The sequence below is a fragment of the Salminus brasiliensis genome, chromosome 1 (genome assembly GCF_030463535.1).
Source record: "Salminus brasiliensis chromosome 1, fSalBra1.hap2, whole genome shotgun sequence".
NCBI classification, from domain to species: Eukaryota; Metazoa; Chordata; class Actinopteri; order Characiformes; family Bryconidae; genus Salminus; species Salminus brasiliensis.
In genome coordinates this window covers 88443283-88470912 of record NC_132878.1, presented here as the reverse complement: position 1 = coordinate 88470912, position 27630 = coordinate 88443283, and the positions used below count along the sequence as shown (strand labels likewise).

The following is a 27630-nucleotide window of genomic DNA, read 5'->3' as shown; positions in this document are numbered from 1 at the left end:
GTAACAATACCGTGTTCCCTGTGGCCGACTGGGATTCGATTCCCTGCACAAGCACATCACATCACACTACAGCAATGAGCAGAGCAGGCTAGTAAACTTTAGCAGTGTAGACTAGTAAACATTAACAGTTTAGTCTAGTAAACTTTAGCAGTGTAGACTAGTAAATATTAACAGTTTAGTCTAGTAAACTTTAGCAGTGTAGACTAGTAAACATTAACAGTTTAGTCTAGTAAACTTTAGCAGTGTAGACTAGTAAATATTAACAGTTTAGTCTAGTAAACTTTAGCAGTGTAGACTAGTAAATATTAACAGTTTAGTCTAGTAAACTTTAGCAGTGTAGACTAGTAAATATTAGCAGTGTAGACTAGTAAACATTAACAGTTTAGTCTAGTAAACTTTAGCAGTGTAGACTAGTAAATATTAACAGTTTAGTCTAGTAAACTTTAGCAGTGTAGACTAGTAAACATTAGCAGTGTAGACTAGTAAATATTAGCAGTGTAGACTAGTAAACATTAGCAGTTTAGTCTAGTAAACTTTAGCAGTGTAGACTAGTAAACATTAACAGTTTAGTCTAGTAAACTTTAGCAGTGTAGACTAGTAAATATTAACAGATTAGTCTAGTAAACTTTAGCAGTGTAGACTAGTAAACATTAGCAGTGTAGACTAGTAAACATTAGCAGTGTAGACTAGTAAATATTAGCAGTGTAGGTTAGTGAACTTTAGCAGTGTAGGTTAGTGAACATTAGCAGTGTAGACTAGTAAATATTAGCAGTGTAGACTAGTAAACATTAGCAGTGTAGACTAGTAAACATTAGCAGTGTAGACTAGTAAACATTAGCAGTTTAGACTAGTAAACCTTAGCAGTGCAGGCTAGTAAACATGAGCAGTGTAGACTAGTAAACATTAGCAGTGCAGGCTAGTAAACATTAGCAGTGTAGACTAGTAAACATTAGCAGTTTAGTCTAGTAAACATTAGCAGTGTAGACTAGTAAACATTAGCAGTGTAGACTAGTAAACATTAGCAGTGTAGTCTAGTAAATATTAGCAGTTTAGTCTAGTAAATAATAGCAGTGTAGGTTAGTGAACATTAGCAGTGTAGACTAGTAAACATTAGCAGTTTAGTCTAGTAAATATTAGCAGTTTAGTCTAGTAAATATTAGCAGTGTAGGTTAGTGAACATTAGCAGTGTAGGTTAGTGAACATTAGCAGTTTAGTCTAGTAAACATTAGCAGTTTAGTCTAGTAAACATTAGCAGTTTAGTCTAGTAAACTTTAGCAGTGTAGACTAGTAAACATTAGCAGTTTAGTCTAGTAAACATTAGCAGTGTAGACTAGTAAACATTAGCAGTTTAGTCTAGTAAATATTAGCAGTTTAGTCTAGTAAATAATAGCAGTGCAGGTTAGTGAACATTAGCAGTGTAGGTTAGTGAACATTAGCAGTTTAGTCTAGTAAATATTAGCAGTGTAGGTTAGTGAACATTAGCAGTGTAGGTTAGTGAACATTAGCAGTGTAGGTTAGTGAACATTAGCAGTTTAGTCTAGTAAACATTAGAAGTGTAGGCTAGTAAACATTAGCAGTGTAGGTTAGTGAACATTAGCAGTGTAGGTTAGTGAACATTAGCAGTGTAGTCTAGTAAACATTAGAAGTGTAGGCTAGTAAACATTAGAAGTGTAGTCTAGTAAACATTAGAAGTGTAGTCTAGTAAACATTAGCAGTGTAGACTAGTAAACATTAGCAGTGTAGACTAGTAAACATTAGCAGTTAAGACTAGTAAACATTAGCAGTGTAGACTAGTAAACATTAGAAGTGTAGGTTAGTGAACATTAGCAGTGTAGGTTAGTGAACATTAGCAGTTTAGTCTAGTAAACATTAGCAGTTTAGTCTAGTAAATATTAGAAGTGTAGGCTAGTAAACATTAGAAGTGTAGGCTAGTAAACATTAGCAGTGTAGGTTAGTGAACATTAGCAGTGTAGTCTAGTAAACATTAGAAGTGTAGTCTAGTAAACATTAGAAGTGTAGTCTAGTTAACATTAGAAGTGTAGGTTAGTGAACATTAGCAGTTTAGTCTAGTAAACATTAGCAGTTTAGTCTAGTAAACATTAGAAGTGTAGGCTAGTAAACATTAGCAGTGTAGGTTAGTGAACATTAGCAGTGTAGTCTAGTAAACATTAGCAGTTTAGTCTAGTAAACATTAGAAGTGTAGGCTAGTAAACATTAGCAGTGTAGGTTAGTGAACATTAGCAGTGTAGTCTAGTAAACATTAGAAGTGTAGTCTAGTAAACATTAGAAGTGTAGGCTAGTAAACATTAGAAGTGTAGTCTAGTAAACATTAGAAGTGTAGTCTAGTAAACATTAGCAGTGCAGGCTAGTAAACATTAGCAGTTCAGTCTAGTAACAATTAGCAGTTTAGTCTAGTAAACTTTAGCAGTGTAGACTAGTAAACATTAGCAGTGTAGTCTAGTAAACATTAGAAGTGTAGACTAGTAAACATTAGCAGTGTAGGCTAGTAAACATTAGCAGTTCAGTCTAGTAACAATTAGCAGTTTAGTCTAGTAAACTTTAGCAGTGTAGACTAGTAAACATTAGCAGTTTAGTCTAGTAAACTTTAGCAGTGTAGACTAGTAAACATTAGCAGTGTAGGCTAGTAAACATTAGCAGTGTAGACTAGTAAACATTAGCAGTTTAGTCTAGTAAACTTTAGCAGTGTAGACTAGTAAACATTAGCAGTTAAGACTAGTAAACATTAGCAGTGTAGGCTAGTAAACATTAGCAGTGTAGGCTAGTAAACATTAGCAGTTCAGTCTAGTAACAATTAGCAGTTTAGTCTAGTAAACTTTAGCAGTGTAGACTAGTAAACATTAGCAGTGTAGTCTAGTAAACATTAGAAGTGTAGACTAGTAAACATTAGCAGTGTAGGCTAGTAAACATTAGCAGTTCAGTCTAGTAAACTTTAGCAGTGTAGACTAGTAAACATTAGCAGTGTAGGCTAGTAAACATTAGCAGTGTAGACTAGTAAACATTAGCAGTGTAGACTAGTAAACATTAGAAGTGTAGACTAGTAAACATTAGCAGTGTAGACTAGTAAACATTAGAAGTGTAGACTAGTAAACATTAGCAGTTTAGTCTAGTAAACTTTAGCAGTGTAGACTAGTAAACATTAGCAGTGTAGGCTAGTAAACATTAGCAGTGTAGACTAGTAAACATTAGCAGTGTAGACTAGTAAACATTAGAAGTGTAGACTAGTAAACATTAGCAGTGTAGACTAGTAAACATTAACAGTTTAGTCTAGTAAACTTTAGCAGTGTAGACTAGTAAATATTAACAGTTTAGTCTAGTAAACTTTAGCAGTGTAGACTAGTAAACATTAACAGTTTAGTCTAGTAAACTTTAGCAGTTCAGTCTAGTAACAATTAGCAGTTTAGTCTAGTAAACTTTAGCAGTGTAGACTAGTAAACATTAGCAGTTTAGTCTAGTAAACTTTAGCAGTGTAGACTAGTAAACATTAGCAGTGTAGACTAGTAAACATTAGAAGTGTAGACTAGTAAACATTAGCAGTGTAGACTAGTAAACATTAGCAGTGTAGACTAGTAAACATTAGAAGTGTAGACTAGTAAACAGCAGTGTAGACTAGTAAACATGAACAGTTTAGTCTAGTAAACTTTAGCAGTGTAGACTAGTAAACATTAACAGTTTAGTCTAGTAAACTTTAGCAGTGTAGACTAGTAAACATTAACAGTTTAGTCTAGTAAACTTTAGCAGTTCAGTCTAGTAACAATTAGCAGTTTAGTCTAGTAAACTTTAGCAGTGTAGACTAGTAAACATTAGCAGTTTAGTCTAGTAAACTTTAGCAGTGTAGACTAGTAAACATTAGCAGTGTAGGCTAGTAAACATTAGCAGTGTAGACTAGTAAACATTAGCAGTGTAGACTAGTAAACATTAGAAGTGTAGACTAGTAAACATTAGCAGTGTAGACTAGTAAACATTAGAAGTGTAGACTAGTAAACATTAGCAGTGTAGACTAGTAAACATTAGCAGTGTAGACTAGTAAACATTAGCAGTGTAGACTAGTAAACATTAGCAGTGTAGGCTGAAATTGGTGCTATGCTCAATGACACTGTTTTATTTGGACCGATCCAAACATTCGCAATGCAGTGTGAGATAACAGTAGTACATTGTAGGCAATTAAAGACAACATCAATTAACAATAATAAGCCCTTTGCCCACCAGACGAGAACGAGGCTTAGATCTTTGTAAAAATACAGTTCAGACCTGTTCTACAAAAAGATCAACTGCAAAAGCACCAGACTGCATTATCCTGACACTCACACACACACACACACGTACACACACGTAAACAACCGTACACACACGTACACACACAAAAATCTCATTAGAGGGATCGAAAGTGTACACAGAGGGGGGGAGTAAGTGTGTAAGAGGACAGAAGATTTCCCAGCACTCGTTCCCGAGGCTCATCGCCACAGTCGTCTCTCTAAGCATGCACTCGCTTCTGTCCTCAGTAAACCTGCTGCAGTCCAGTTTTGATGATCTGTCTCAATTAAAGAAACACCAAAAATAGTAAGCTAACGGTTTCTCCCCCTCCTCCACCCTTTCGCATCGATCAAATACTATAAATAAACCTCCGCATTCGCTTTTCCGACAGATCTTGTTTTGAGGAGACGTCAGCTGAGCTGCGCACAGGGCTAAAAACAGACCTGGTTAGACGATAGCAGAGCGCGGCAGATGATTTAAGGGCATTTTCGAGATGGGGCCTGAATGCACTGCAAAAGCATGTTAAGTGTCTCAGCAAATACTACTGGTGCAGGCTGCTCTAACTGCTGAATCACAGGGCCATTAGGCCTCATCAGGGCTTTCTGAGACACTGATACGGCTTGTTTGGACAGGGCCAAGATTGAGACAGACAGTATGTTTTAATTGTTCTGCGATCAGCAGTTCAGCATTACCAGAGGTTTTAACATATTGCAAATATTAATACACACCGTAATATATCCAGATTAAATGTTATTAAGACTATAAAACAATGAAAAACAGAACTGTGATTAATCACAATTAATTACATTTGTGTTCTAAAGATGGATTTTTCCATGTAAAAAGCAGTGCATTTGTTTTATCTTGGGTGGACAAACAAACATTAGCAGTGTAGGCTAGTAAACATTAGCAGTGTAAACTGTTTTGTATCATTTTCAGAAAGTACATTATTTTCATTAACATGAAAATCACAGTCAGTGGATCTACTTCACTGTGATTGTTGCCTCTTACTCTCTTTCATACAGCTTGTGGGTACTTGTTACGTTGGGGTCCTTAAGGGGGATCACACTCTATAGGTCTCCCACGAGTGCTGTCCAGCACAACTTGCCAAATGTGCTGACCTTAATGTTCAAAAACCCATTAAAAAGATGCATTTGAACACAAGGCTACAATCACAGATTCTTTCATAGCAACATACAGCCTAGAGTGCTAAGGATGGTGTTAAGGGTTCCCCCACATCAAGCCCCCAATTCTGTTTCTAATTCTTACTGACTTGCAATCCATTCTCCCCAACATTTTCATCACACATACATAACACAAACAACCAGCACACAAAGCTACCAAGCTGGGAGGGGGAAGCTTAGCACATGCTTGCTCTCAACATGCTTGGAGGGGAACACTAACTGTCCATTCCTGTTTTGTCAGATCTTTGACCGTAGAAAGCATGGATGTTGGGGTTCTATTTCCTTTCTTTCTATGGAAATGAAGCCAAAATTACCTGCCATGTCATCAAATTTGCAACCAGAGTCTGTGCTGTAGAGACCAGTGGTAGAGCCAGAGACACCTACTCATTTGATGGACCTGCCCCCTTTTCCCAGAATAAGTGCGTCTCAGACCGCCTTCATTGAGCTCTAACAGCGCAGAAGCAGAGCATTTTCCCCCTGGATTCCCAGTTTGTCCCAGTCTTATCCGGCCAAGGCTGTCAATCAGAAGGCCTTCTTATGATATTACAGAGTAAGGGTTTAAAAACGAACAGGGGAAACAAACTATTGGGCTAAATACTGGGCAGTTTAGAGGAGAAAAATGAGATTGAAAATGGGCTGTTTTGTCACATTTGAAACCTACAGGGAAGGGCGGAGCCACATATCATACTGCAACCAAGTAGCAGAGACGCTAGACCTGTGGTGGCTTTTGAGAGACGTTGCACTGTCCATGTTTTCTGCTGTCATTGTGCCAGATTAACAAACGGCCAACAGGCTAGCATCACACTGAGCGATGGGTGGAGAAGACAAGGATTTACTGAAATCATTTGGCATCTTTATTGAAAGGCAACAACAAAGTGTGAGCATCATGAAGCCCTTAAAGATGGTGTCAGGGAGGGGAAATCTGGGAGTGTCTTGATGCAAGAACTGTAATAACGGATTAAATGATGTTGAAGTAAAGGCATTTCAAAAACAACCCATTTCATTTTGTCTGTGCGAACCGACCCTGCATTACTCCCACAGTTATGGAAGACGCAGGGCGGAGGCTAATATTGCTCAAGCTGGAATGCTAGCTGGCTCTCAAAACAAAATTCCTTCTCATCTATTTTGGTGAATATTGTGCTATGGGCTGTCATGCACACAACTATGATCCTGTTTACACCTGGTCATTTCATGTGACTTTTAGCCACATGTATTTACACTCAGTAGTCAATGAAATATGCAAATTTGCTTGTTATGCAGCAATTATTACTGGTTGAACTGGGAGGCGTTTTGGTTGTCCAATGTATCTTGGAGAGATTTGGATACGGATATGTTTACATTGCTAAAGTGGCTCCAGCGCGTCTCAGCCCACCTCCTGAAGTGGTTTTATAGATCGAATTTGTATCTGTTTTAAATACAGCATGGGTGCGTTCACACCTGCATTTTTATGTGGCTTGGCCTTATCTAGATATCATCCTGACACTCAAGATGCATTAAGTGACCAAGTGTAAGTGATGCAAGGTAGACCAGCCTGGCAGGGGAAACCACCACAAACGCCCCATCAGCCTACTGCAAACTAGCAAGCAAGCGAGAAGCATAAAAACGTCCAGTAATTAATTAGAAAACCTAACGCTTTCCACAAATTTTCATTCTGTGGGCACTGACTACCCTCAGTCCCCCGTGGCTTTGTTTATTAACAGGCATTGTTATTCATCAGCATGAGGTACTTTAGAAGAAGGCTAATATTACTGATGAAGCTCTGGATTCAGGCAATTGCAGAAAGCCATTCACTCTGCAATCAGACTATAAAACATATGGACAGTCTCATCTGCAATCACATAAAAAATAACTAATAGTTAAAATAGGCTTTAGTTTAGTAGTTAATCAATAATAAGTCTCAATATTAAGAACTGATTAATAAGACTGGAATTTAAGGGGCTGAAACAGAAATACATAATATACTCTTTTTAGAATTGATCACAGGAGTAGGGACCTGCATGCGTGTTTCTAGAAACCAACCACTTCCAATCTTCTTTTCTTCAGATGTTTCCACTGGGTCAATAAAGTAGAAACTGCACTGCACATTTTTGTGACTAAACGTGCCACAACATGCAATGAGCATGAATGTAATACTGGCACAGTGAATAAGCCTACTATCATATGCCTTTTGATAGCCTCTAGACAAACATTAGTTGTGAAGTCCAGTACTATAACATTGGTCTTATGGCTCCTTCCAGCCTCATCCTCTTGCATGCTGACCTTATATTGTGTCCCACATCACAGAATCCTCCTTTCTGCCACAACCCTGCTAACACTCAATGTCAGTAGTCCCCCAAATCTTTTTTCTGTAAATACGTTCCCACACTCTTATCTCAATCCGCTTAAACCTCATCCAGCTCGGTTTGAGCTTACAGTTGCGTATTCTTGCCGATGTGGTTTAGGACACAGTATGATTTACTGCGAACTATAGAAAATAAAAACTCTTTGTACAGACATCCATTTCAGACACTCAGAGCTGAAACACCCCAGAGAACTTCAGTATGGATTGGCGGGGCTGAAGTGCGGAAGCTGAATAGATGGATGTAGTAAATAAACTGGTTGGTTCTCGTGACATCAGAGAAACAGTGCATTCAGAATGAGTGGTGTTCACAGCACAGCTTCCGTTTAAGGACTGGGGAGTAAACAGTGTATTAACAGGGTTTACATTTTACTCCACTCCAACCTCCTTAGTACAATAAGCTTAATATAGATACTGTCATCATTTGATCCTTAATGTCTTAAGTTACTTCTTTTTTGTCTTTTACTAATTATTAATTATGTAAAGCTGCTTTGTGACGACAACAGTTGTAAAAAGCACTATACAAATAAATTTGACTTGACATTTCTCTTAAATATTCTTAAAATATTGCCAGAATATTGAATATTGCATCCTAAACCACAACACTTCTGTACAAACCTTATTGAAGCCCTGGATGAAGGAAAACATTTTGGGTGACTATTGACTTCTAGTGTTGTTAGCAGTGTTAGTCTCAAACTAATCTCCACTAACACAACTACACTGACGAGCCATAGGATTTTTATGGGGATTCTTGTTGGATGCACTGTGTTCAGCACACAAGCTCACTCACGTGGAATGCAGTTTGGTTAGTTAAGAGCTTAGGGAGTTAGGGAGTTGGGATGAGGTGGTGTGATGATCTAATTAACTAATGTTCTTGTACCTTAATGCAATCACACCCTGACAGCAATGCTCCAAAATCTAGTAGACAATTACTCCCCACAACAGTACAAAAAAAGTCTTTAATACTCTTAATTTTAGAAGAAAGAATGAACAGGCATCCGTCCCAATACTTGTGTCCATACAGTGTAGAAATCTGTGAATGTTTAGCGTTGTTAGATCGTGATTACTCCATATCAAGTAAAGGCAACAACCATAAGCTAAGCATTAGCCTTATCGCTAGTACAGTATGAAAACCACCACAGAGAGCATCTTTCTTTGTCAGGAGCCGTGTTTAATTAATCAGGATACGAGCAAACATGCGGCAGTGAATAAACAGCTGAAGTGTCGAGCTGGAAAATAACCAATAACATCCTCCCCAGCAGAAACCGCACTGCAACCAAAACAGCACATTAACAAGATGAATCAGCTTTGTTTGCTGCAGGCTGACCAGGACTCCCATACTGACATCAGCACGCACACACGCACTCACACACACATACACACTCACACACGCACTCACGCAAATCAAGTGCAATAAATAAATAAATAATCAAAGCTGCAAAAATTCAGCCCGGGGCTTTGAACTGCGACGTCTGCAGCCACAGACGTCCCGGCAAAGAGCATGCTCATTAAAATAACTCTAATCCTCTCGTGGCTGCGTTTCATTGCCTTTGTTATCAGTTCAGTCACGCACTGATGATTGGCCAGCGTGCCTCAGACTGGCTGGGGAGGGGTGTAGGGGGTCTAGAGTGGTGGGGGGAAGGTTTGGGGTTTTCTACCTGCCGTCGCCTACAGCAGAGTCAACGCAGAAATGAACTCAGAGATGTTGCGGCCGTTCCAGTCGAGGGTTTTGTGGGTTAAATGCTACATTAACATTTTTAATAAAAGCTGTGACTGACTGGCTCGGCTCCTTTGTGTTCGTCTGGCCTAAATTCGCCTGCCTCGCCAAAAAAGGGATCTGCATCCAAATGCTACTCGCCAGCTTTCCAGCCGGGCGGTACAAAGGGCGAGGACTGGGCCTGTGTTATGATTAGACTGTAAATTATGTAAAGCACATAACAGTATTACACAACCAGTTAAATTGAATATTTGCCAAACTCTTATTTTTACTGTCGCCTGTAGTCAATGTGTGTCCCTATTAGGCATTCTGCATTTAGGCTGCAGGATTATGGGCCAAATGCATACAACAATCAGCCATAACATTATAACCACCTCTTTAAAATTGTGTCGCACCAAAACAGCTCTGATCTAGTGAGGTATGCACTCCACAAGACCTAGCCAGCATTCACGTTTTCAGCAATTTGTGCTACAGTAGCTCTTTTGTGGCTAGCCTTCACTCCCCATGCGCATCCATAAGGCTTATATGCCCATCACTCTGTCGCCACATCACTGACCGTTCTTCCTTGAAGCACTTTTGCATACCGGGAACACCAGACACCACAGTCAAAGTGTATCAGATTCTTATGCTTGTCCATTTGTCCTGCTTCAAGAACTGACTGTTCACTTGCTGCCACCATATCACATATCACAGCCCTTGACAGGAGCAACTGTAACCAGATAATCAAAGTTATTCACTTCACCGGTTAGTGGTTTTAATGTAATGGGTGATTGGTGTACTCAGGAGGAAAAACATAGTGCATCCACCAAGAACAAAAGCTTTGTACAACCTTATACTGCAATAAAAAGCATGGTAGCACACAGAAAGTGCAGAATCCACTAGTGATCTATTTAACTATGTGCAGTGTGAAACAGGCAGCCCAGTAGAAAAACTATTCAACCAGTAGATTCCCATTCAGCCGGAGGAAAGGCCACTATGAGGCCTACGAAAAGATGCTAAAAGCCATTTAGAAGCTGAATGAGAATATGAGTGCTACAACCACGGATTCTAACATAACCACGTACAGCACACTTTAAATCTGACAGCCCTATGCAATATCTTATACAATATAGATTGTGACAAAGTATTCACCTGAATGTTCACACCTGTAGGGAGAGCCTAGTAGCAAAAAATACCAATTCTCACATAATGCTGCTTAAAAGACTGACCGGCATTATTCTCACCAAACTAATTTACTTTTGTAGAACTGCATGAGCACCTTGATTCATCAAAGCACTTCACCTGTAGCTGTGTAGCACAGTATAACTATTAACAAACAACTGATCATTGTTAGCTGTCTTTGCTAGGTCTGCTGTGTTCTGATCCCCACGGTACTGGGCTGAGTGAAGGACTCTCGAGAGTGTTATCCTGTTAGTGGTGTTTACTCTGCTTCCACCGTGAGGCACGTTACTTTTACACTTAATAGCTGTGTTCCAAAGCTTAGGCTGCAGTCGTGGTAGGCTGCATTTCTTAACTGCTACGTCACAGAACGCTTCTTAAAAGTGAAAGACCTTTCAGATACAGCCCAGAAACGCTGATGTATCACAGTTCTCTGCACACATACAATGTGGGGGGAAAATCCACCATGGAAATGGTGAAAAAACAAAGCCTCCAGAGCAGAATTTGTTTAAGAATAGATATATTTTAGATATAGTTTAGTTATTAAGTTTTTATAATTATAATCATTTTCCGTGACAAAATGAAAAAGCACATACAACTGCATGAGGCAGGACCTTTCCAGTGACATCACCACGCAGCCTGGTTAGACTGTTCCATCTGTCTGACCAATGGGCTACAAAGAAGGGGTATTTATAGGACAGTCCTACTGAAGATCCGCGCTATCTCGGCTGCAGCCAAGGCTTTGGAATGCAGCTTCTATCAGCACATAGACCAGATTTCAACACTGGCTTTAATGGGATTCTGCAGCTGAGTGAGGTCCATCTACTGATTGGATAAGAAACTGCAGCATCTTGTGACCAAGGGGCCCTCGCACAACCCTGCAGCAACTCACAAAATAAGGATGATATAATCTGACTAGCTCTCAGGATCGTACATATCAACTAATGCCAATACACTAACACTATTAAAATTGAGCTTAATATAAACTGGGACTAAATACACCTCACATTACAAATACAGTAAAATTCTGCTGTTCTGTAGTTCAATTAAAAAAATCACAATATCAAATATCACACATATTAGTTTATAATATCTGTCAAATGAATGTTTTAAGCATTTGCTCTGATGTGATTGTGATAATCATGCATCCCTACACATTACCATACAGCACTCTGACCAGTCTGCGCTGATACATAGATCCTAATATCTGCAGATACGTGATACCTTGGTTCACCCCTGCAGCCCCTGCAGCCTCTCACTGCTCACAGTAAATCAATTAGCCTCTTCTGGCTTATCTCAGAACACAAGTATTTAGGGTCATCAAGTAACAGGACAGATTCCTGTTCACACCGCTCTCATGCTCAGCTTTCTGCAATAAAAGCACCACTTTATTATTCAATGTATTCTATATTATCATGTAACACACATATAAGAACTGATATACCACATATACCATCTAAACACATGTAGCCTCTCGCTTATAGTAAACTGAGTATTTTAATTGTAGTTATTTGATGGAAAATAGTTATGTGACCTTAGTTGGGGTCAAAAATGCCTCTTCTTTTGCTCCAGAATTAAACACGCTGATTTTCCTTTTATAGTGGGCATGTGAATAATATGAAGAGCTCTGATTGGCTGGTTTACAGCACCAAAACAACTCACAGCAACTGCATAGCATATCATAGCTGTGTTTTAGCACTGTAACAAGAATATTGTAAATACTGCAGAGTCCTACCGGACAGTGCTGATATCCTGCCCTGCAGTGTGTGATCAGCTTGCGTAAGAGATGGTAAAGAGTCTTACAGAATAGTTCTGCTATCTAGTGGTTAGCTAGCTATCTAGTGGTTAGGTTAGCTATTAGCTTATGGGATACCCACTCACTTTAACTTTGTTGTGCCCTGCGTTTTGACACTCTCTTCTGAGTGTCAGCGGGTAGCGTTTTATGTGAATGCCGCTAACCCAAAAACGAGAAAGAGCTGCTGTGCAATGTACAAACCGATTCAGCAGGAATGCCAAGAATCCTTTTACAGAAGACCAGAGAAACTAACAGATTGCTGTAATCTGCAGAAACAACTGAAATCCAGGTATTGAAACATGTGGGAACTCACTGAGTGATAAATTCTCTAAAAAAGATGCTCTGAAAACAGGTGGGGGAAAAAACAAGCACTAAAAATTTAGTGACATGCTAAGTTCAAGTAAGAGGGAAAGCAAGCAAACCTGGATAACCCAGTCTACTAGATGTGCCTGAAAACAGTAAAAAAAAAACTCCTAAGACCATTCGCTCGACTGCGTGCTCAGAAATGAGGGGTTATCTTTTAAACAGATGTTATTTGAGCCTCGGTTAGCTGGACGTTCCTGGCTACACATTGGTGTCAATGGACCATTAGTTCTTTAGTAATTTGGATGGATTGCTGCTGAGTCCAACTGCCTTTAACTTGAGCAGACAATTGTTTTTTTAAACCCGGTTTGGTCATTTCCCCTGACTGCAAGCATTAATAACACCATATTCTCCCAAAGTGGGCATTTGTCCTTATTACATGTGGGGGTACATAAATCGTAAAGTGTCAAGACTGTTAGATCTTCCAATCTATTGTGGTTATGCTGGATTTTCTTTTGAAGGAGGACTAGAGCTGGGCAATATCACAATATTATATCGTATTGTGATCAATTTTGTTATCCTGATAAACAATATGCTTTTTAAGGCATATGGAGGATAATGTTCGTTCTTAATAATCACTGATCAGCTGCATGTTTCATTACCAACAATGTAATTAGGCTGGTTTAATTAGACGAAGTTCAGCAGATGTTGAATAGAAATCACCGTACTCAGTACAGGAGAGTATCTGAACAGTAGTTTTAAGAGTCTGTGATTACAGTATCGTGATAAATATTGTGTATCGTGTATAAATATTTTTACCATATCGCCCAGCCCTAAAGAGGACACAACAGTGTTTAAGGCTCACGATTTCCATTACATTACATTTACGGCATTTAGCTGACGCTCTTATCCAGAGCGACTTACAAGGTTACTCGTATTACAGATGTGGGCCAATGTAGTGTTAGGAGTCTTGCCCAAGGACTCTTATTGGTGTAGCGCAGCACCTAGTCACCCAGACTGGGAATCGAACCCCAGTCTCCCACATGGTGTGGTAGCTCAGTGGCAGGTAGTGGTGTTATCTGTTGTGCCACACCAACCTCCATGTACTGAACCCTCATTATTCAACTATATCAAAGAAAATACTGTTGTCTGTTCAAGAACACTGTAAAAGTAAACCCACTGAATGTGTGTGTTCACATTCTGGACCATCAAGCAATTCAAGAAACTGTTGTTAATTCCCATTCTAACTGAAGCTGAATACTTTCATGAGTACTTCCATAATAGAAAGCCATTAAATCTGCATAACATCAGTGTCTCATATTAGCTGATGGCCTATAACACCTGGATCCAGCCTTGTATTAGATTAGTCAGAGCCTCGTGCGTAGCGCTGCGCTGGAAGCGTAAACATGTAAACAACAGCTGAACCAACGGGTTTCCAATAGCAACGGGTCCTGGTTGGAGGGGAGGTGGGGGCAGGGTTTGGGAGAGGAGGGAAGAGGAGAGGAGTAAGGGGGGGGGGGGGGGGGGGTATGTGGGGGATTCGCTCACCTGCTGGTCCCCGGAGATCGCGTGCACCCGCGTGCCCAGGGTGTCGTGCGCCGTCTGACCGCCGCCACGATCCGCGCGATACACAAGCCTCGCGGGCACCGTGATCTCCCTGCTGTCAGCGCGGAGGGTCCTCGCCCTCACCGAGCCGTCTCCTACCACCAAAACACACACACACACACACACACACACATATTTACAATGGTTTCCCATAATGTTTGGGGTGTGTGTTGCATTTGAGCTCGAGACTATGCTCTGCTGAGTGACCTGCTAGGCTCGTGGCATCGCATGAGGCTAAACTACACAGAATTATTTAACATATTTAATGCATTTATGATTAATATGCGTTTGCACGAGTGTCTGGATGATCTGAACGGGACAAAAGTGCAGTTACACGAAAGCACCCATGCTAACAATAACAATAAAATGCTGCACTATAACGGTCTTATTGCTAATAATGATTGCATGAATAAAACGAACAATAAAATGACATTAAGATGACATTGCACTCATGCTAACAATAAAAACAAAACGTTGCACCACTGTTTTAATGCTAATAATGAGAATTAAATTGCATTGCTGCATAAAAGCTATCAACTGAAATGCAATTGCGTGCATGCATTTATGCTATTAACAACAATAAAACGTTGCACTAATACCAATACTGAGAATTGCATTCAGTTGCATGCATGCACTCATGCTAATCAGAACAATAAAACCTTCCACTACTGTTTTAATTCTAATAACGTTAATTAATTTGCAATGCATTTATGCAGAAATGCTACTAATGCTAATTAAATCAGGTTAAATGCATGCATCCATGCCACTGTTAAGAATACAAGATAGTGCTGCATCCATGCTATGAATGGGAATGTAGTGCTATAATGCACCTGCTTTACTGCTCTAATGATAGCGAGGAGAACAACACAGCGCTGCCCGCTCCCTACTCGTGATAAAAATAACATCCCCATGCGGGTGCATGAAGAAACCAGCCAGGCTAAAGGCAACGCTGAGGAGCATCAAGCGCAGGAGCATGAACGCTTTCGCTCGCGTTCAGCATCCATGTCTGTTTACATCCTCCATGGCTGGTACCAGTAAAACGGGCCAGCAGCGTGAACACCGCCGCACCGCTGCTGAAACACATGATGGCACATTTCGGGCTCCTGGGCGCGGGCTAGCGCAGAGGAGCGGAGCCCACTGCCAGAGAAAGGAGGAGAAAAGCGGGGCCGGTTACCGTGTGGAGGTGTGGAGGAGCTGGCCGCTCCGCAGAGCCACAGCAGGCAGAGCGCAGCCCAGCGCGGGGCCATGGCGTCCGGACACTCCCGCTCCGGCAGACCACTCCAGCAGAACCGAACCGAACCGAACCGCGGTCAGAACAAACAACCAGAGACCACCGAGAATCCCCCTCTTCTCTCTGTTTATCTTCTCTTCCTCCTCAGCGACGACAGACAGACAATAGACAGACAGGCTGGCTACCATTAGAGAGGGTGGAGAGTGGAGGGTGGAGGGAGAGAGAGATGCTAGAGGAGGAGATGGAGAGAGTATAAGAGAGAGAGAGAGAGAGAGAGAGAGAGAGAGAGAGAGAGAGAGATGCTAGAGGAGGAGATGGAGAGAGAGAGAGAGAGAGAGAGAGAGAGATGCTAGAGGAGGAGATGGAGAGAGTATAAGAGAGAGAGAGAGAGAGAGAGAGAGAGAGAGATGCTAGAGGAGGAGATGGAGAGAGAGAGAGAGAGAGAGATGCTAGAGGAGGAGATGGAGAGAGTATGAGGGAGAAACGGAGGGGGGGGTGGGCGGAGGAGAGAGAGAGAGAGGCTAGAGAAAGTGATGGAGATTGTATGAGGAGAGAGAGAGAGAGAGAGAGAGTGGGGGTGGAGCGAGATAGAGAATGTACAGGGATAGAATGAGAGAGATGCGAGCTGGAGACAGAGGCTAGAGGAAGAGGTGGAGGATGTATGGGGAGAGAGAGAGATAGGGAGCGTATGAGAGAGAGAGAGAGAGAGAGACGGGGGAGGGGGGGCGAGAGAAAGCCTTAGAAAGTGTATGGATGAGAGTGGCAGAGATAGGCAAGAATAAGGGAGAGAGAGCAGGGGGGATAGAGAGACATGGGGGATGTACTAGGGAGGCAGAGTGAGAGAGAAGCTACGGAGAGAGAGAGAGAGAGCGCGCATGTGAAATATGCACTTCAAAGCGATTGCACTAGAGACTTAGAGTGTGTATGAGTGTGTGTGTGTGAGAGAGAGAGGGAGCTAGCTTTAGAAATACCACACGATTGCAAAAGGCGCTAGAGGTGAACGGCATGCTGGGTAATGTAGTCCACGCTGGATCTACCTGCTCGGCACCTCGTGAGCAGTACTGTCAACATTAAACGGTTGCTTCCGGTCTGCTACGCTGTTGATCGCACCGTACTGGGCAATAGCTAGACGTTATGTACACTGATATGGTCATAATGTTTTGGCTTTATGTGGACACCCCTTCTAATTAATGCATTCAGCTGCTTGAAGTTGCACCCATTGCTGACACAAGCATTGCCAATAGAACAGGACTCTGGAGCAGATAGATATGAACCTATTGGCACCGTGCCTAATGCCAGGCGTGGGCTAGAGGCGTATAAAGCCCCAAATCATTGAGCTGTGGAGCACTGGAACTCTGGAATGATGGTGTCCCATACAGTACGTTTGGGATTGAGTTGGGGTGATCATCTAACATCCTAATCTCACTAACATTTTTGTTGCTGAATGCAATCAAATCCTCACAGCAGTGCTCCAGAATCTAGTAGAAGCATTCTCTGGACAGTAGAGACAGTTACGTCAACAAAAGCAGGATAAACTCTTCAGAAGAAACGCAGCTATACGCAGCTATCCCAACACCTTGCCTTCAGCAGCCGGAGTGAGAGGGAGCACAACTGGCCTTGCTCTCAGTGGTGGGTTGATGGCATTTCCTGGGTGGCCTAGTGGGTTAAGCCCCTGGTGTTGTGATCTGAAGGTTGTAGGGTCAAATCCCAGGGTGTGCAGCAACTGTAGAATGCTTTTGTTGTGGTTGGTGTGGTATAGATAACAGCACTACCACACCACACCATGTGGGAGACTGGGGTTCAATTTCTGGTCTAGGTGACTATGCTGCGCTACACCAATAAGAGTCCTTGGGCAAGACTCCTAACACCCCACTGGTGGCCCACCTCTGTAACCTTGTAAGAGGTGGTGGCTCTTGTGCTAGTCTTCATCCTCCTAGTGTTGGGGGCATTGCTAGTGATAGAGGAAGGTCACATGAACAGGGATTGGGTAATTGGCCTTCCAAATTGGGTAGAAAAATGGAGTAAAAATAAAGGGGACATGAAAGCAGTTTTGGGGAGGGTTAAAGACTGGCACTGACCTAATTCAGGTCTGCAGTTCCAAATACAGAAAGCCTTCATTCATCGTTGTTCCATGTACTGCAGCGAGGACATCGTGTGACTGCTGAGTCAAGAAAACACAAAGAGAAATATTTAGTTTGATCAATATTCAGAGCTTCTCACTCTTTTAAGGTCAGTTCCACTTAGGTCTAAAGAAGCAGAAGTGTGTGTCAATAATTCCCTTTGCCTTTACACACATTTTAGTGCCAGAACCTCAAAATGTTCAATGTGCTTCTGTAGCTCAATACCATACTCGGCTCTGATGCATCAGCTAGCAGGCGCCAGTGCCAGCCAGCACTGCACTGGAGTGATGTGGGGAGAAAGTGTCGTCAAGCAACCCTGGAGAGAGCATGGAAAATCGTGCTCTCTTGGGGCCCCGGCTCCTGATGGCTAGCAGCATGACCGATATTTGAACCAGCGATCCTCGGGTCATAGTGACTGCACCTTACTCTGCTAGACCACTCTGGACCTCTAGAGAGATATCTACCAATGTCAAAACCATACTGGGGACTTGCAGTGGAAAGCAGAATCAACCCCTTTTGTACCCCTGGACCCACTGCCATCATCAGTTTAACTCCTTAACCTGCTTCAGGACCCCGGAGAGCTGCCTTTCATTGAACTTCAGTACTGAACAATAGGCAGCAGTACTGAACAAGAGAACAAGTGGTAGATGATAGTTTGCCTTACCCTCTCCAGCCCCAGGTGGACCAAACACATAAGCCATACTGCCTGAGGCCAGATCAGTTGACTCTGTTCACATTAACGGTTTAGTTATGCAGAACATTTGACAGAATTGTAAATGTCTGTAGGTTACTGGTAAAAAGTCTGGAATCAACATTTCAGCCCTGTGAAATTTACAGCTTCCAAAAAGTAAAAAAATGTGGCAATGGCTACGTCCTGTGACAGAAAGCAACTTCATCTCCAGGTTTTTTTTTTTATTCCAACCAAGCACCAGCTAATTAAACAAGTGGATAGCCTTTGCAGATAAAACACCAGGCACCAGCAATCTAAAACAGGCTTCTCAAGATGTTTAAATTTACAAGCTTCCAGTAAATAAAATGATGTAAACATCAGTGGCATTTCCTTTTAGACTGCGCTCACCATGTGCGAACTGAATTTCAGTGAAATCCAACGGAAACAGCTGAAAACTGTTGGATCTACAGAGACTTCAACAGCCCCTGAGGACTAGTTTGTGGTGTGTTTAAGGGGTGTATTGACAGAGGCTACCAGAGTTCAGTGGCTAAGCAGCTATACCACATGTGCACATCAAACTGAAGCACGTGTGAGGGGGGAAAGAAAACAAAAATAGCAGGGGATATACTTAAACAGTTAAGGTTGGTCAAGGTTAAGCCAGAGATCCGGGTCCTATCCCCAAGTGAGAGGAAGAAACCTTGTGCAACTTGTGTGGGAATGGGACAGCCCATAGAGTTTACACTAGCGAATCAAATTTGTATGCTAGTCCACACTTAGCGTACTTTGTATTAAGCATGTCTTAATGACTCAAAAGGGGAACCCATTCTCCACTGGCACCTAGAGGCACCCAAATTCTAGTTCCGGTGGAGTCTTATCCTGGAGAGTTCACACCAAACACACCTGGCCGTAAAACTCTGTAATTTCACTAAAGACCTTCTTTACCTGGACCAGGTGTATTAGATTAGGACTGGAGATCAACTCTGCAGAATGGTCGATCATCAGGACCAGGATTGGGCACCTCTGCCCCCCAATCCTCATAACCTCCTCCATTCTTGATTCACAAAATTCATAATTTTGTTCAATTTAACACAATGATGCTCCAATTCAATACATCTAATTTCCAATTCCCACCCAGCAGCTCAGTAGAACTCCCTTATCACACAATGCTGCCAGTAATGGAAGGGTGAAGACCAGAACTCCTATATATTTGTATGATAAGCATATCCAATTTTGGTTTCATAGGAAGAGCCATTTCGGAAGTCTTATTTTGAGTATTACACCACAAAACCCCCCTATAAAAGTCAGTCATGGAGCACACCAAACTAAACTATTCATGCACTTCGAGATTAAGCACACAAACAAACAGACTTTAACAAAGGATTGGTATTCCTTGCTCCTGTGCTCCCCCTAGAGTCATTAAGTTAAAATCACACTTTGAGCCACCTGTAAAATAAAGAGGCAGTATCTGAAGTGAAAGGGTTATGCGGACTGAGTAATATAACAGAATTTTGTACAAATAGGATTCAGGTTACATAGCGTCACTCAGTCCTTTACAAAAGTACCACTCATGACAATTATTTTGAAGTTATTTTAAGTTAAATAAATTGGCTTTCTTTTGTACTTTTAATATTATGATTACAATAAGAGCCACATACAGGCGCACAGTTTTAAACATGCTAATGCCACCTACTATCTTCATTTGTAATAATTAGAGCAGAGACTAGGATATTGGAACTGTTTACTGCAAGTGCTGATTTCCAATTTTAAATTTCTTTAGCTGCCACACAGCCACATACTCAACCTGTTTGATATTTGTATAATTGTACTATTGGTATACTAAAGCTTTCAGAATTGATATGCTGATATTTTTGACCTTTTGAAACCTATGTTTCATATAATTACATTTATGCAATACATTCAGCATGAAGATTAGAAGATTAGCTCCAGTCTAATACATTTGTCGTTAAATATCCATGCATATTGAACAGAGTGACTTCTAGTATCTACACATGGCTAAAAGGCAGTGAGTAGGTCAAATGCATCCCCAATAGAGCAAACAGCCATGCTGTTGTAACAAAATAAAGGACATGGTAATATACTGACTGAAGACAATTTAATACTGGAGACAAAATTCATCTGTAGGGCATCTGCCCCTTTCAAATAAATTTAATATTACTGTACATAGTCAGTTTCTTTTCACAAGAATTCATCCACATGCTTCTCAAAAAAACTCAGAAATCTGTTAACGGGTTTGGGTTTTTGTGTCATACATGTGTGTGTTGCAGTACATGTTTAAAGCTCACATCACCATTGTTCCTGTACCTGACAGGTTAGCTTTTTGAGAATCTTAATATCTTCTTCAGAGAGAGATACATAGAAATAAATAAGTTTCAACATATGTCAGACATATCTCTTTATAATAATCCTCTATTGGATTTTTGACGCAGACATCATTTTCAGATTTTTTTTCTGTCCATTTTCCACTACTCATAAAAGCCCTTAAAGTCATCCTCCAGGTCAGCATCAGTAGACATAAAGAGCTGCCACAAGTCCAGGGCAGAAGCAGAGATACTCTGTGACTCGGAAACTTTGCAGGTTTGTGAAATCAGTACTTTTACATCTTTCCCAGAAAGACCTTGCGAAGCCTCTGCCGAAACTTTTCGTCTACGCCTAGAATTCCGTACTTTTCTTCGCAAGGTTCTGGAAGGACTGTCTTTATTATCTGGTTCTATTCCTCTGCTGGAGAGAGACCTTTCAGCAGTCACCGAATCATGGTTTGCATCAGAAGGATGTTCCGTTTTGACTGGCATGTGACTTGAGTTGGGCTGAGGCTTTTCTTTGAAGACCTGCATACATGTAGTATCCAAAAGTGACTTTTGGGAAGTCTGAAAGTTCAGCCGGCTAATTCCAGATGGCTCAGACGCCACATTAGCCCCTTGAGTTTTCCATGTGGACCGTGTACCCATATTTTCAGGTTTGTGCTCTGAAGTCATGGATTGTAAACTTCTAACATGCTGATGAGCTGGTTGTGCTCCCAAAGAAGTCCTTTGTTTTGAATTAACTTGCAATGATCTTCTGTTCCTCTCCAGAGAATCGGAGAAACACCCGTTCTTTGTGCAGGACAGTGGTGTATGCAAAGCCGTGTGAGAACTGGAGCCCCATTCAAATGACCCACGCTTAGACTGGGATTTCTCCAGAGCTTCCGACTGTTCTGCCGCATCTTCTCCAGGGCTCCGACAGTACTCTCTGCAGCGCTTACGGACAGGCTGAGGTGTTCCACTGCTAAATTCTGTGTTGTGAGAGCTCCAGGGCGGAAATCCAGTAGTCTTCTCATTTTTAACTTCCAGAACTCCCTCTTCACCTTCCTTTTTCACGACTGCACCAGGGGCAAGGACAGGGGAAGACACGCTGCACTTCACCCTAAACAGAAGTCACAACAATATAATTATATCACACTGAAAGACACACATGTATCTGCCTAAATAGAATTTTAAATAATAATCCAGGCTCTAAATCTCATTAACAAATCTGACTAATGAAACCGAGAACACAGCAACATTGTTTGATGCACTGGCTCAGAGCTACACTGCCATCTACTGGACAAATGCTGATAACTTATGAATAGCATTACCTTTTAGGGGTGCTGATGTGGATGAGCTCACAGGTAAGTCCTGAGATAACTTTATCCACCACCAAGTACTCCGCACTCTTAGAGAAAGACTGATGCCGCTCGCTTTGCAGGTGCTGTAGATTAAATGTCATCAGCATCAGGAGTTTGGTCAAAGTCTGTTTACAGTTACCAATGCCATTACTAAATGTTATTATGGAGGAAAAACATGTAGGAGTTTGTGGTACTCACGGCTTTAAGGCTGTCGTATTTGACCAAGCAGCATTCACAGTAGCCTCCCTTCCTCCGAACTTTTCCCTCATGGCCTCTTCGCCTGTCTTTCCTGACCTTTGCTCCTCGATCTCCCCCAGACCTGAATAAAGAACACCCATGAGTTTGCACAAAAGGAAAAACTTAGACCCTGTTGACACCTGGTCACTTCATGCATCTTGAGTATCAGAATTACACCAAGCTACATAAAAACATAAGTGTGAATTCAACCGATACCCATTTAAACCAGATACAAATCTAATTACTCAAACCACTTCAGGAAGTGATCTGAGACGCATTTGAGCCTAATATTTTAACACATCCGCCCCTGCAACACACATTTGACAACCAATAACCCCTCCCAGTTCAACCGAAACGCCAGTAAAAAGTGAGGCAAAATAATCTAATCTGCATATTATGTCCCACACAGCAATCAGATTGCGGTCTAACTAACTGTATACTCATTTGACTAACCAGTGTAAATGCATGTGGCTAAAATGTTATCAGGATACAATCCATATACTAGTCACATGAAGTAAACCAATGTAAACAGGGTCTTTCTAATAGTCTAATTGGTGGTATACAGCACATAGTAGTTGCAAAAATTTGCAGAAGCTACACATCACATTAAGCATCAACATTAAGCATTTGTGATGGACACAGATGGAATTTGGGTTCTGCATTTATCCGTGCAGTGAACACACGCACACCTCCAACTGCTGAACCAATTTTTATTTTTATTTATTTTTTCCCCCCCTGCAAATAAATGTTTAGTTTGGGGAGAAATAACAAAAAAATGTGTTCTCTAGAATAATGGAAATCCACCAAGGTGGAGCAGACTTTACTGGATATTCACAAATTAGATTAAAGAAGAGGTTGTGTCTTTTTTTCCGTTTTTTTTTATTTTTTTATTGATCTTCCTGACAAATCAATGGTCATCTCTATTCATGATGAACTACACATAAAATGTTCACAGAATTATCATGCAAGAAAAACATACCCGTGCACATTTTGTTTTTTAGTTTTGGCATCATCATTTTCTTCCACCAAGAATGGACTGCAGGGCACAGCTGATTTGAAGTTAAACACAGGCATATTGGCCATTGGTAGATAAATGGGGCGGTAGTGCCTGGAATGAGTGAATGAATTCATGAAAAAAACAATTAGTGATCAAGTTCATGAGACATTTAACAAAGACTAGAAGATTAAATTACAATTCACATACAATGGGGAAATACAAGACATTGTTTCCATAAACAAACAAAATGTGTTGTACCTGCTGGAGTCCTCTACTTTAACAAAGGGGCGACTGATTCTTCCAGCTAAAAATAAAACAGTTGCAGTAAGTTGCAGAGAAAGATTTTTTACAGCAGGATAGTCACATAATTAGTTAAAACATGACTTGGAATGTAAAAGTTACTTTAATGCTACTTTCTTTAGAAACATCATACTGTACTCACCACTGGATTTCTGAAAGGCAGTCCTCTTTGTAGGATCTGGTTGGGCCTAAAGGCATACATAAAAATGACAGTCAATACCCAAGCATTAACTATTTTATTTAATTTTTCAGAAGCTAATCAGAAAGCAAAGGGAAAAAAAACAACAACTTACCGCTGCCTTCACTGTGTGAGCCACTGTACTGACTTTGGGGAGCTGTGTTTTTTTCTTATCAATGTATGAAATTATGTCTGTTTTCAAACAGAAGAAACACAAGTCAACCATGAAAATGATCAATACAATTTAACTTAATAATATACATGGACCACAAGATTTGGTTTAATTAATCTATTCTCTAATGTTCTGCAATTTTAAAACAATAGCAATAAAACAAAGACAAGGATAAAGCATGAATACCATCAATGTAGATGATTTTCACACCCCATTCAAGTGCATTGGCCAGGATTCTGTTCATCTGAAAACGTTCCTAAGACAAAAAAAAAAAAGAATCCATTAAATTTACTCCAGTAGCTAGTACACTAATTAACACATCCAAACAGTAAACGATAATACCAATACAGTCTCCAACACGGCAATCTGCATTAGCTACAAAAACGCAAAATCACTCACTTGTTCTTTAACGACCTTCTCCACTAATGACTTTCCTCTGCTCACAACCACCTGTGAAATACCAAACAGCAGTGGTGAAGTTAAGGCAAGTTCTTTTAAACATGAGATTAATGCAAAACTAAATTCCTTTAAAAAGTACACATGATAAAAACATGAATATTACATAGTACATATATTTTATTCTATTCAGACTTGAATTATTAAATTACAGAGGAGCTCTCACAGTGTCAGCAGGTCCTTGTGAGCTGCCTCTGTGTCCATGACTGTCCCTTCTGCTGGCCGGATGGGGGGAGCTGAGCCCAGAGTCTGGGCTGGGCACCGGGGAGTCCTGTATTAGCCGCTGCACATGGCGAGCTTCAGGCTTACTGGACACCAAATACCGGATTTCTTTACTGAAGAACTTTTCTACTGTCTAAAAAGGAACAATTGAAATACATTATAAAAAGCATGGATTAAATAAAAGAATATACATATATTCCAAGGACAAAAGAAAGCACTGCCGTTTTAAACAGACTCTATTAACCTGCAAAAATGCCTGTTGCCATTCTCAACTATCATAGAGGTTTAAAAGATCTGAATGGAGCTAAACAATGTCCTTGCACATTAAGCACTATTCAATCAGCTATACTTAGAAAGGCCAATCAGTCTCCTTTAAAATAACAGAATAGGGGCAAGTATTGATGAAATAAGGATTCCTGAATGAACAGAGTCATTTCACACATACCAATACCAGCCCTAATGCATTGTTTTAAATGTGCTGCGCTGCTTTAATATCTGGCCTGTACAGCATTTCAAAATGTACAGAGAGACAGAAGCTAACCGTTTGGGGAAAAAAGTAAACAAATTAAACAAATGTAACAAGAAAATACAAATCACACACATTGTGTGTGGATCAAACTGCAAAATGTGACTTACTCCTCCAAGGCTCTTGATATCGCTTTCCAAAGACTGGCTCCGTTTATTACACGGCAGATCCAAATAAAATATTCGCCCAGTCAAGGGCTTCCTATGAAAAGCTTCACATGATGGCGGTTGTTTACTTTTAGATGATAGTCTCTTACGCCCGTCGTTGTCCAGTTTTGGGTCTGTTAAAGGAAAAGAAAAACAAATCCCTTAGATATTTCTTAAAAAACAAAACAAAACCACTCACTTCATGCAGCATCTATCTGCTTAGGAACTTAAGCATGTCTGTATTAATCTTCACTTTTTTAATACACTAAAATAATAAACTGTACCAGGTACCACTTCACACTATCTTTAAAACACTATCTTTAGTCAACAGAATGAATTTATTCTACCCACTCAACACTGTAAAGTAATAGGGTAAATTTGCTCTAATGTGGGACACCTAAGCTTTATTTGGTGTAAGTCTTCAAATAAATGAAAGTCAATAAAACAATGGGTGAGCACAAGCTGTGATTGGAAGTGATCAAAACCACATGACTTCACAAATGTCAATCTTTGATTAGGTTGGAGCATTCTTCAAACAGGAAGAACCCCATGGAGAGTCCACCCAAAGGTCAGCAACAGTGTTTAGACAACATTACTGTTACAAGCAAACATTTCTTTTAAATAAAACAATCCTGCTAGTTATTAAATCAGGATGCGTTTACGTTTATTTGCATGTACAATTAAAGTTTTAAATCAGGGTGCAGATAAACTCTATAACTCTTTTATAAGTCTTTGATTGTTCCACTTTGCGAAATTTGTGGGACAGTTTTACAAGTCAATCAGAAATGTGTGAGAGAATATGGATTGTGCTATAACATCAATTACAGAGTTCAAGTCTCCCAGTGGATTAGCAACATGTAAATAATACAAATCAGTGCTGTCCTGCAAAAACCTAATATCTCCAAAACAGCAACTTTACAAGAGAAAAAAAAATACATTTCCAAAGACAAAACAATGTAAACTTTTGGGGCATTTCTATTAGTCCACTAATCGTGACATTTTAATACAATGTGAAGCAGAGCCAGATTTACACTACATCAAAAAGCTAAGACTAGATATTTAAGAAATAATAATAATAAAACTACTACAGTCTGTTGTAGCATCCACAAAATAACCCTAGGATTAATTTTTAAGGCAATAATGAATGAATGTAAACTAGACCTTTTAACACCTGGCCCTAAGAGGACTGACATGTCCACTGCTGTTATGAGTGATATCCATTTTCTTTACAGGCTGGATTAAGACACATCTTGATGATTTAAACTGGTACTGCCTTTGTGTAAATATAGCTATAGCTAATGTAATTGATTAACTGCACAATATTCCAGATGTAGGCAATGAAAAACATGAGGCTAATTCACAGTAGTGGCTGTTCACCACTCAAAACATCTAGAATAAAAATACAAGAGACAAACCAGCAACGTTTGAAGATAGATAGTCTTACCTTGGATTTTTGATTTGGTAGACCTTGAAAAACTCTGTTGTTTCATTACAGTTTAGTCAGCTCCTTCTTCCAGAGCCAGAGAGGAGAGGAGAGGAGAGGAGAGGAGAGGAGAGGAGAGTCCCACAACGGGAAGAGTTAAATAGCTAGCTACCATCCGCTAACGTTAGCATAGCTAGCTAACTAACTTACTGACATCGACAAACACAGCTCACTTTACTCCTGTATACTCTCCCCCTCGTACATATAAGTGTCTCGGTTACAAGGAAAGTCTTTAAAAGTGATCTTCAGGTGAGTGTTACGCTGTCAGCCGGAGAGGTTCCTCGCCAGGCCGATTTCCGCCCCGGGTTTAAAACGCACCGGACAGACGTTAGGCTGCAAATTCAAACAGGCGCAACAAAGCTAGCCGGGCTAAGCTAACAAACGACGGCTCTGTGCACATTTCTCGCGAATTTCTCAGACCTATTCCACCCTCGCCTACACGTCTACACTCTGCCCATATTTTCCAGCCGCTCCGGACAGCGGTGTGTTTATTTTCTAGCTGTTTAAAAGCGACACAAACACGCAGGTTTCTATTTTCCCGCTCGCCAGGATCACACCAGCGTGACGTCAGACGCCCCACATTCAAATGTCACCCTTCGCTTTCACGAGTCGACTTTCGACAGCACAATTCTGTTTATTAAACAATGAATTAATAAAGCGCGCACGATAATATGCATATTTGTTATATAGAGAGATAATATAGATACCCCATGGTTAAATTTTAAAGTTGATTCTAAAATATTAGATTTGTGTAAGGTGCTGTGTCCAGCACTTGTTGTTGTTGTGGTTGTCTTTTGTATTTGAAGGTTTTTAGCAGCTTAAGACAATTAACCCCCCCCGTAGATTAATGAAGTGAACAATC

General features: G+C 40.7%; 2 protein-coding genes across 4 annotated transcripts in view; both read right to left on the bottom strand.

Annotated features, from left to right (window-relative positions):
- adam22 (ADAM metallopeptidase domain 22) overlaps nt 1-16210 on the bottom strand; it is a 133146-nt gene extending 116936 nt beyond the window's left edge. The window contains exons 1-2 of one of the 3 annotated variants that reach the window (XM_072692275.1): nt 15544-16210; nt 14313-14464 (exon numbers count right to left, since the gene is read on the bottom strand). In XM_072692275.1, coding sequence (XP_072548376.1) covers nt 14313-14464; nt 15544-15616 — 225 coding nt within the window. In that variant the 5' untranslated portion in view covers nt 15617-16210. The remainder of the gene's footprint in view (nt 1-14312; nt 14465-15543) is intronic. The other 2 variants (XM_072692277.1, XM_072692276.1) reach the window with 2 other exon arrangements.
- A 4311-nt stretch (nt 16211-20521) lies between these two features.
- On the bottom strand, nt 20522-27318 carry dbf4 (DBF4-CDC7 kinase regulatory subunit). The gene is made up of 12 exons (XM_072659095.1): nt 26730-27318; nt 25250-25419; nt 24558-24746; nt 24335-24385; nt 24122-24191; nt 23879-23955; nt 23728-23773; nt 23544-23589; nt 23268-23396; nt 22250-22370; nt 22022-22134; nt 20522-21810 (listed from the first exon to the last, which is right to left on the bottom strand). Exons 1-12 carry the CDS (start codon nt 26773-26775, stop codon nt 20874-20876), a joined length of 1995 nt encoding a protein of 664 aa, XP_072515196.1. The 5' UTR covers nt 26776-27318; the 3' UTR covers nt 20522-20873.
- Between the last annotated feature and the right edge of the window lie 312 nt (nt 27319-27630).

Coding starts and splice junctions, on each gene's coding strand:
- dbf4 (XM_072659095.1), bottom strand. CDS start 26,775: ATGAAACAACAGAGTTTTTCAAGGTCTACCAAATCAAAAATCCAAG. Junction 24,192..24,334: donor AGAAGGTCGTTAAAGAACAA/GTGAGTGATTTT, acceptor TTTTTGTCTTAG/GAACGTTTTCAGATGAACAG. Junction 22,135..22,249: donor AATACGACAGCCTTAAAGCC/GTGAGTACCACA, acceptor TTTAATCTACAG/CACCTGCAAAGCGAGCGGCA.